The 11,262-nt window shown below is 26.8% G+C and overlaps 1 protein-coding gene across 1 annotated transcript; it reads left to right on the forward strand.

Annotated features, from left to right (window-relative positions):
- Positions 1-7,101: 7,101 nt before the first annotated feature.
- Positions 7,102-8,624, forward strand: LOC118036909 (uncharacterized). The gene is made up of 4 exons (XM_035042769.2): positions 7,102-7,254; positions 7,364-7,396; positions 7,630-8,110; positions 8,224-8,624. Exons 1-4 carry the CDS (start codon positions 7,198-7,200, stop codon positions 8,373-8,375), a joined length of 723 nt encoding a protein of 240 aa, XP_034898660.1. The 5' UTR covers positions 7,102-7,197; the 3' UTR covers positions 8,376-8,624.
- Positions 8,625-11,262: the final 2,638 nt, after the last annotated feature.

Here is an 11,262-nt window from a genome sequence, read left to right on the forward strand (position 1 = left end):
TTCTATATATATATATATATATATATATATATATATATATAAAGATTATTATTGAAAAGATGTCGGAAAAACCTTTAAAATCGATTGTGTTGGTATTAATTATTATTTTTTAAATAAGCTTTTGTAAATAATATTTGGTCAAATTTTATCTTACGTTTACAAAATTTAGTCAATTCGATTATATTCAATTGCGTTAAATTGTGAGTTGACTGACAATAAAACTTTTGAAAAAACAAACTTAATCCCTTTTTCAAAAATATAAATCATTTTTAAATGTTTAAGGAATAAAAAGAAATTAATATTTCTCAAAAATATTCTCAAAAATATAAAAAACTTGATTTTTAAAACTTCCAACAATGTGTTACAATTATTTTTTTTTTATCATGTTTATTTTTATTTTAAAAAGCGTTTTAAAAAAATTAATTTTTTTTATCTTTTTTACTTTAAATTAATATTTTCTTGATATTTTCAGATCATTTAATATGCTGATATCAAAAATAATTTTTAAAAAATAAAAAAATTATTTTAATATATTTTCAAATAAAAAATATTTTGAAAAACAACCTTTAAAATAGATGATATCTTTTATCTACAACCAATTATTTAAAAGTTGAAGGAAATAATAGATTAAGAATTTTCGTTAACTATTTAAACTCAACATAAATAAAATAAGATTTTGTCAAATATTTGAATTGTTAAATGACTTGGACGAAAGTGATAGATTGAAATACGATCTGAGTGTTAGAATAAAAAATTTAAAATGAAGTTGAATTTCATTAAAAATCAAAATAATAGAGACCCTAAAAACTTTAATAAATATTTCTTTTTCACCTTCTCCTTTATTTTCAGACTTCGCTTTCACTTCGCTTTTCTAAAGGTTTCTTGTGTATTTAAAATTTTAATATTATTATGGATTAAAGTGTTTTTTATTTAAAAATATATTAAAATATTTTTTATTATTTTAAATTATTTTTATATCAACATATCAAAATAATTTAAAAATATTTTTTAAAAATAAATACAAGGGAATACAGTTTTTCCATATAGACCCTTGAAATCAAGGGCACATTGCTTATAGAAAAAACAGAAAGGCCATTGAGATGCTTTTCCCTGTCTTAATAAACTTAGGTTTGATCTTCTAAATGTACAGTGATATTGGTATTATGTTAGAGTGTTTTTTTAAAGTATTTTTTGTTTGAAAATTTATTATAATAATATTTTTTTTATTTTTTAAAATTGAGTTTTAATATCAGTTTATCAAATCAATTTAAAAATAAAAAAAAAAAAAAATATATATTTTCAAGAAGTATTTTTTAAAACATAAAAACAATGAGCCACATAGAAAACTTATTTCAAGAGTTTTTTAAAAATATATTTGTTTCATAAAATTTAGTTGGTTAAATTAGGTTTTTAATTTTTTTTAACTTAATTAAACTTAATTTAAATTAGATAAAATCAACTTCAAAAACTATTTTTTAAAAAAATGTAAGACAAACTTTTTTGATAAAAAATAATTAATATAAATTAATTCAACAATCTATAAATTAACTCAATGGCTACTAATCCACGCCTCTTTTAGCTAGTCCTTCGAATCAGCAAGCTTTTCATGTCTCAACATAATTTAATAGAACGTTGTAATTTATTAGAAGATCCATCTTATGAAAAAAAATATGTTTTTGTTTTGAAAATATATTAAAATAATATATATTTTAAATTATTTTTTATATTAACTTATTTTAAAACTAAAAAAATTAATTTAAAATAAAAAAATATATAAAAATAATATTTTTAAAATACAAAAATAAAAGTCATCTTAATCTTACATATATCCATGGTGTCCTTCTTCTCGGAAAAAACAAAAAGTTATTGATATTATCAATACACGTGTCTGGGACAGGGGGACGTATCTTACTGGATCTAACAGCTCCGATCCGTTTGACTAAGGTTCGAGCACGGCACGTGAAGTCACATGTGAAAAGGCTGTTGAGAATCCTACTAATTCTTTTTATTCAATTTGGATATTGATCAGATACGTTTGTACATCAATTAAAAATTAAATCTTTTAAATATATATCTCGTATAGATAAGATTAAGGATATTAAAATTATGAGTTAATTTGTAAACTTGTAAGATTTTATGAGTTAATACACATACTGAATTGGATTAAAAATTTAAAATTAATAAAATTTAACTTAACTTGTGTAAAATCAGTAAACTCGGTTTTGATTTTTATAAATTTATTTAATTTGTGATATGAATCAAGTCATGTTCAAATTTGAGCTTAAAATATCTGCTAACTAGTTTTGTGAGATTGAACATATCTTTCAAACCGTATATTGGATATAGCTAAAATTTTATAGAAAAATGTTAGATACATGAAAATATATTGTGGTAAATTTTTAGGTCAAATGGAGTTAGGAGACATAATATTTCAGAGGGTCAAATGGAGTTAGGGGACATAATTAGTAAACTAATATTGTTAAATATATCAAACAAGATCTTGGTGTACTATTTGGGACATATATAGAGCTATTGGTCGAATTTTGCTTCGATTAAAATTGGGATATAAACTAGACATATGAAACTTTCCAACTATATATTATAGGCTCAGTAATTCATCCAAAAGAGAGAGAATGACATGTTTGAAATCAGGACTTAAATCTGTCAAGAATATGCAAAAATTGAACATTCAGGCTACATGGAGGAATTTTAACATGAAGATTTTTTTATTATTCAATTTTTTTATTTAATTTTTAATTTGAATTTTTTCTAGTGCGTTAGACATTGTTTGAGGGTTATTTAATTATTGAATTTATGTCAGTTAATTGTTAATTTAAACTCATTAGCTTGCAACCCAAAAGAAGTCTATTAAGACTTATTGTGATGGGAACAATCAGTTTGTCACTAGTTTTATGTATGCTTCCTACATCTTAGTGATATTCCTGTAATGAAAAATTTTGTATTAAGACTTTTTATTTCTCCATGTCAATAATTTATTGATTCATACTATCCATCTCTCTCATTTTATTTAGATCACTCATTGATTATAATATTGTTCATTCATTTTATCAAATTTTAATGTAATTTAATTTCTTGGCTAAAATTATCAATATATAATTAGTTAAAAAAAATTACTTATAATTTTATGATTTTACGATCTAAGTTTATATTGTATTTTTCGTGTTGTGTAAAAAAAAACATTTTTGACAACCTTGGATGAGATCCTCGTCTATTGTATGGGAATTTTAGGTTTAATGGTTATATATATATATATATATATATATATATATATATATATATATATATAGTATTTGGTTATTGTTTTGACAGATAAAATCTACTGTGACAAAAAAGAAGACATGATGGATATTTTTATATTTGTTTAGTTCATGGGACATAAAATAAAATAAAAAATATTTTGATAGTAATATATATTAACATAAAACTTATAATATTTGAAACAAAAAAAAAATCATTATTTTTAAGTTTATAATGAGCATTATTTTTCTAACTATATAATTGTTGTTATCGAACCGTATTCTTGGGAATAACGAGAGCATCTCTGAGTACTCAAAATTTCATATCCAAAGCGAATTTTCAAGAAACTGCTCGCGTTTTAGCAAAAGCTGCTCTCCGCAGTCGTATCGATTGGCTGAAAGGCTTGAAAGAAAACGTCGTTCTAGGTGGTATGATACCCGTTGGTACTGGATTCAAAGGATTAGCGCACCGCTCAAGCCAACATAAGATCATTCCTTTCAAAATTAAAAAGAAGAATTTATTCGCGGGGGAAATGAGAGATAAGTACTTTATAGAAATACCATATTCATTTATTACTTAGCTTTGATTGAATTTAAATTTATTATTAAAATCAAATATTGTTTCTTTTATAATAATAATAATAATAATAATAGATTTGTTATTTATACAAATAATTTTTATATACTTGATTTAGAAATGAACATGTTCTATATAAAATAGAAAGAAGAAATAAATTAGATAATTTATACCCACCATATTTTTAGCTTTATGGATTAGGTCATATAAATAAAACAAGAATCATTAAATTATATAAAAAATGATATTTTAATTGTGAAACTTGTTTTATTGGGTAAGATGAACAAAACATCATTTACTGGAAATAGTGAAAACTCAAGTTAATTTTTAGGTCTAATATATTCATATGTCTATGGACCAATGATGATCCATTTCACAGGTGAATATAAATATTTCATTATATTTATTAATGATCATTATGTTTATGGTTATGTATGTTTGATGAAACATAAGTCTAAGTCATTTCAAAGAATCAAAGAATTAAAAAATAAAATTAAAAAAGAGTATCAATATAATTTGATTAGATCGAGATGATAAATATTTAAGCTAGGAATTTCAAGATTATTTAAAAGAAAATAAAATTATCTCATAATTGACGCCTCTTAGAGTACACAATAAAATATAGTTTTTAAAAAAATGAATCATAACTTGTTGTATATGTTATGATATCTATAAGCTTTGTAGACTTAAAGATTTGATTGTCCAAAAATTTCTTCATGAACGATATGGAAAAAAAAACTTATGTATTAGAAATAAAGATCTATAAATATTGAATTAGAAGGTTGATCATATTATTTCAGTCCATATATATATATAGATAAGATGCTAAAATTGATTAGCATTGAAAAATTTAAGATAGACTTTTTTATTTTACATAAGATACATCTTTTCAAGGATTTGTGCCTTAAAAACAAATTAAAAGAGAAATGATAAAAATGATTTCTTATACTTCGGCTATAAGATTTATCATATATATGATGTTATTTATAATATATGTATCTCATACTATGAACATAACAAGTAGGTACCAATCTTGTCCAAGTAAATGTCACTAAAATATAATTAAAAATATTCTTAAGTGCTTAAGAATAATTACAAATGTCTTTATAGTTTATGAAAGAGATCAACTAGTAGTTCATGGTTATTCAAATGCTAGTTTTAATTAGATGTTGATGACAATAATTCTTACTCTAGATATATTTATCATATATATGATGCTATTTATAATATATGTATCTTATGTTATGAGCATAATGAGTAGATACCAATTTTGTCCAAGTAAAGGCCACTAAAATATGGTTAAAAATGTTCTTAAGTGCTTAAAAATAATTTAAAATGTTCTTAAATATTCCTAGTCAATGCTCTTTTAAAATAGACATTAATTAGTGTTATTGAGATCAGTATATATTATGTTCTTTTCTTTATGAAAAAAAAATAATTGTTCTTATAAATTAGGGCATAAGGGATACTTAAAATTAATATGTAAAAGTTTGTTAAATGGCAAGCACACAAAATCAACTCGCATGAGGATTCTATATAAAGAGATCATATTTGTTTATGAAAAAACTCACATGATAGTTGTATAAGAGATATTTAGATTTGAGATCTCTAATTTGAGATATATAGAAAATGTTATATTTTGATCTTTACTATGTGCTGACTTGATCAAATGTAGCAAATAAGCATATATTTGTTATAACTTGAACTATATTAAAGTATTTAAGTAATTAATAGTGGATTCATCATCATAGGTAAAACTAGAGAAAATGTTTTATTTGTCTTCAAATAATATTGGTTGTAAAATCCTTGTGCATGATGGAATGAGAGTTGAAAAATATTTCAAATCTTATTAAAAAAAGTTGATAATTATAGTGCTAAGAACAAAAATAATTTGTTAGAACAAACATACTACATGCTTAAATGTCCAAATTAGAATAGTATTGGCAAAGAGATAACAGTTAAATTAAAAAAACTGATTATTAAAAGGTTAAGTTAAATCACATATGATTATTATAATATTAAAGGAATCATGAGGCGTTGCTAGACAGTACATTTGATCTTCAAATATACATATTAATTTAATTTGTTGAATTGATAACAAGTTAAATTGTTTAATTTATTTAATCTTATTTTGATTACAATTTTTATTTATATTTGGCCAATATATTATGAATCAAATGAGTCACATATATCAAAAACCATTGATAAAAAATTAAAATGGAACAACTAATCAAATGCAACTTAATTATAAATAAGTTTTAAAAATTAAAGAATAAAAGGTAATAAAAAACTTAATTATAAATATTTATTATGTTTGGATAAAATTATCAACCCATCAAACCATATTTGGTTAAGTATATGTTTAGTATGTAGTTTTTATGGTAGTATTTTGAAAAGTTAGATTCTTACCACATTTTAAATGAAAAGTATGTTTAAATAATGAAAACCAAACAATTTTTTAGTTGTAATTACCATAAAATATCCCCAGTCACAGGGCACACCATAACAAACGAAGCCTGAGAATAATATTTATGCAAGATTCATGTAAATCCTATGCTAAAATGACCAAAAGTCATGATAGTGGGTTATATATATATATATCCTTTACCTTTAATATTAGATATATGATAATATACTTTTATTTATATATCTTTTAAAACATTTTTTTTTAATACTAAATGCACATGAAATGTTGTACGAAAAACCTAATCAGTAAATAAAAAGGTTAGAAGGTCCGACACGAAAAAAATAAGAGGGATTGGAACAAGTGGGCACAACCCATTGTAGATTTGTTTCCTAGTTTCGAAGAACAGACCTCGTGCCTCGTTAATTGAATAAATCATGGGCTCACACCGACACGGATGATATCTCTAATAGATATCTTTTATTACTATGGCCAAGTGGGCCATGCTAAAATGTTTTTTAAAAATACATTTTCATTAAATAAATATATTAAAAAAATTTTTAATTTTAAAAAATTATTTTTGATATTAACATATCACCTATAAAAACATCAAAAAATATTAAATTAAAATAAAAAATAAAATAAAATAAAATATTTTTTAAAATGTAAAAATAAACAGGGATTCTGGGCTGCCAGTAACAAGTGATATTTAAGAGTTATGCTGAGCTGTTTTTATTTATATTTTAAAAATAGTTTTGAAAATAGTATAATTTTTTTTAATATTTTTAAATTATTTTAAAAATAATTAGTACGATACCAAACAAGTTACGAATCAATAAATGCATCAATTTCCACTGCTCAGCTCTATTTATACACACAGTACTGTTGCTTCTCCTTGAATGTGGCCAAGTAGTTAGATCTTTCACTTCTTTGCTGCTGCTTCACCTCTGGTCCTGACAATGGCTTTCAAAGCTGTGTGTCTTATGGTGGTTGCTTTTGTTTTGGTTACTGCACAGGTATGGCCTTCACTTCCTCCCTCTGTGCCGGTCTCTCACTCACTCGTACAGCTACCTACATTTACTTGACTAGGTTACTAAAATTTTAGTTCTTTTATTGATGTTGCAGGCTTCATACATGAATGGAGACTTCAAGGAGAAGGTAATTAATTTTCAAAAAAATGGCTTTTTCCCCTTAAATCCAAATATTGTTTGATACATAGACTCATCGTCAATTCCTTTTTTAAAGAATTTAATTTGCTCCTTTTTAGCAAAAGAAACAAAAATAATCAATTCATTTGTTAAGGGAAAAAAAATACAACTGAGCCTCGCACAATCCCCGATTTTTACTTGTACAGAGAAGAACGTTATTTAATTTTGAATCTGGTGAAGCAGGCTGTTTATTCCAAATCTGTGGTGCCTGCATCAACTCCTGCTCCTCCAGGGGTCAAGTCACCGGCCCCCGCCCCACCAGTGGTCACTCCTTCCACACCGTTGTACAAGCCACCAACTCCTGCGCCACCAGTTAAGACACCACCTCCAGCACCGCCAGTCAACCCCCCCACACCTGTGCCTCCTGTGAAGCCACCCACTACTCCCGCCCCACCGGTCTACAAGCCACCACCTCCAGCACCGCCAGTCAACCCCCCCACACCTGTGCCTCCTGTGAAGCCACCCACTACTCCCGCCCCACCGATCTACAAGCCACCATCTCCAGCACCGCCAGTCAACCCCCCCACACCTGTGCCTCCTGTGAAGCCACCCACTACTCCTTCCCCACCGGTCTACAAGCCACCATCTCCAGCACCCACACCTGTGCCTCCAGTGAAGCCACCCTCTACTGGACCAATGCCTCCGCCAGTCAGGACAAGATCGGGTAACATATCTACCACTTACAGAAGTTAACATGAACTTAACATGGCCCTCTTCCCTTGTTTTAGCTATACAGATAAGATCATAGATTAACACGTTTGGTGGCTATATTGGCAGATTGCACCCCGCTATGTGGGCAGAGGTGTAAGCTACATTCAAGGAAAAGACTGTGTGTTAGAGCTTGCATGACTTGCTGTGACAGATGCAAATGCGTGCCGCCGGGGACTTCCGGTAACCGGGAGAAATGTGGCAAGTGCTATACTGACTGACATGACCACCCGCCGCAACAAGCCCAAGTGCCCTTGAATTTTTTAAAAAATCTCGATTGTGATATATGTTATTGCTACTATGTTATTCTATATAGTTTAAGAATAAACTTTTCTTATATTTTAATTACTAGCGAGCAGCTGTAACTCGGCAATCAGTGCCATGCAAACCCTCGTTCGGTCTCCGGTGTCCATGGCTTTCACTTGTACTGATTGCATATATTAATATAATGTTATTTCGGTTGCTGATAATAGTGATGAAACCCCCCTCTCTCATCTTTTAATCTTTTGTTTCATTTTTTATTAAGTTAGTAGACGTGGAGACTCGGAGAGGCGTTTGTTAATTTTTTTATTATTCAGAAATATATTAAAATAATATTTTTTATATTTTTTTAAAATTATTTTTAATATTAAAATAATGTAAAAATATAAAAAATAAAAAAATTTAAACTTTTTTATATAAAAAAATTAAAATTCAAAAATAAGCTGGGGTCTTCATCGATTGGTACACTTGCCTAGAAACTCGTGTTGCCTCGGAAAACTGCATATGGAGCCCCTCTTGAATTAATTTGGTTAATTATCGCTGGTAAGAGCAGGGGAGGCAAGCAGAATCCGGTCCCTCCAAAATATTTTTTTTTTATTTAGTATTTAAATATAAAATAATATGATATTTTTATTTCAAATAAATAAAATTTTTAATAATATATCTCTTTTATTTTAATTTTTACCTCTTCTCTCAGATACTACCAGCTCCACTTCTCGATAAGAGCCTCAATCTCATATTCAAGATGGAACTAGAAGGAAACTTTTAGAGCACAGAGACTGAGAATAGTAATTAAGGAATTTTAATGAACTGAAGATTTTAATCTCTCTCTTTGTTTTCACTTTACCTATTTTCTTTAGTTAGCAATACTTCATAATCTAGAAAAAAAAAAAATTTACAGCAAACCTATCTTTAGAAACAAATCCTTGATATTATATTAATAATATATTATTCTATTAATTATTATAATTATTAATATTTGAATTTTAATATAATATTCTAATTTTAATTTTAGCAATTAGAATTATATATATATTTTTTAATCTATTCTTTATTTTTATTTTTTTTTTTCATTTCGTTCAAGTATACCAAGAAAAAAAAAAAAAACAAAGACGGACAAAAGTAAAAAAAAAAAAGGGTGTTTTGAGAGAGAATGAGAAAGTGGAAGTTGTGTTACCAATACTGGTGCTAAGATTGAGATTTGAGAAAGGAGAAAGAGTGTAAAGAGTCAATTAATTTTTTTTTTTTTTAACTTGTAAAATCAATCTAGTTTATTGATTTTATCAAGTTTAATTAATTTAAATTTTAACTAATTTCACTTGATTTTATTAATTTTTTAATTTTTAATTTGATTTTACACATTAAATATATATTAACATGTAAAATCTTACCAAGCGATTTTTTTTTTTTGATTTACGTGAGTGTCCGGGTTAGCTTGCGCGCACCACGACTAATCCCGCAGCTCACTGAACATTCTGCAAACCCAATGAGCATGTAAGGCATTGCGGAGGTGACAGACGGGCACAATGAAGTTTGAATCCAGGATACAGAGAAATGGAACAAGTTGATTCAATAACTGGATCAATACCTCAAGTTACTTAACAAGCGATGTTGACTGCATTAGTAAGAGGAGGCATTGAGGAGGATTTACTTTCCAATTCAAGAATAAGATGATCAAAAGCAGGTATCACCACACATATATACGAGGGGGAACAGAATCATGATGTACCTTCAGCTAGGACATACAGTCATGGACCAGCAGCTGGTGAATGGGCCCTCAAGGACTAGACCAGATGAAAACGAGACAATTAGCCTTGACCCTGTGGTCGGGATCCGTTCTGCAACTGAAAACCAGTCCAGCTATCAGCTACGAGCTTTGCATGCTGAACTTACCAACCCGAATACCAAGCAAGGGGTTCTACCGTTCTAGTTTCAGATTAGTTCATGCAACCTCAACTGCAGATATTAAAATACTTTTATTTCTATATTTTAAAAATATTTTTTAAAAAATTATATTTTTTAATTTAAAATTAATATATTTTTTGTGTTTTTATATTATTTAGATGCGCTAATTTCATAAATAAATTTTATTTTTATTTTGATATAATTCTAATTAAAAGTATTTTGAAAAAACAACTGCAATCATATTTTTAAATAGAATCTGATAGCACTTAAATAATTTTGCTGGAATCCAGCTACCTGTTTTCTTCTTTGTTTTTTTAATTATAAATTAAAATAATAGTAAAAAAAATTTTTTGATACTAAAATCAAACTAAAAAAATATTTAAATGTTAAAATTATATAATATATGTTATTTTTAAAGTTCAGGGTCAAAATGTTTCAGATTCATTAGTTTTCAATTAAAATGCAATTATTTAGAATAAAATTTTAAGAATCAAAATGAGTTAATAAAAAATACACAATATTATCTATAATGTTTTATATATGTATGAAAAGTATGGAGATGAGATAGTCTTCACGGTTTTGGTAAGAGAGAGTCGTAATGATAATAAAGATGGTTATATTAACAAAATATTAAAGATATAATTAAATTATTATGACCATCACTACAAAATACTATTAACTATAATAATATTTTGTGTTTTTTATTTTATTTTCTCGATATATTTTTTCCAAACGATAATTCTATAACTCGGCTTGGTCTTGTCCCAAGATTTAAGCTTGACTCTGATTCTCTATACTCATACTCAGAGTTCATGTAATTGATCACATGATGAAAATAATCTTTAACGATTCAACAGTACCCAGCCTACTACGCCTTTTATTCTGTATCTAATTTTTATTTAAAGTTTAATGGACCCCGCTATCGTATAATTTTTCCACGAA

This window comes from Populus alba, chromosome 1 (genome assembly GCF_005239225.2).
Source record: "Populus alba chromosome 1, ASM523922v2, whole genome shotgun sequence".
NCBI classification, from domain to species: domain Eukaryota; kingdom Viridiplantae; phylum Streptophyta; class Magnoliopsida; order Malpighiales; family Salicaceae; genus Populus; species Populus alba.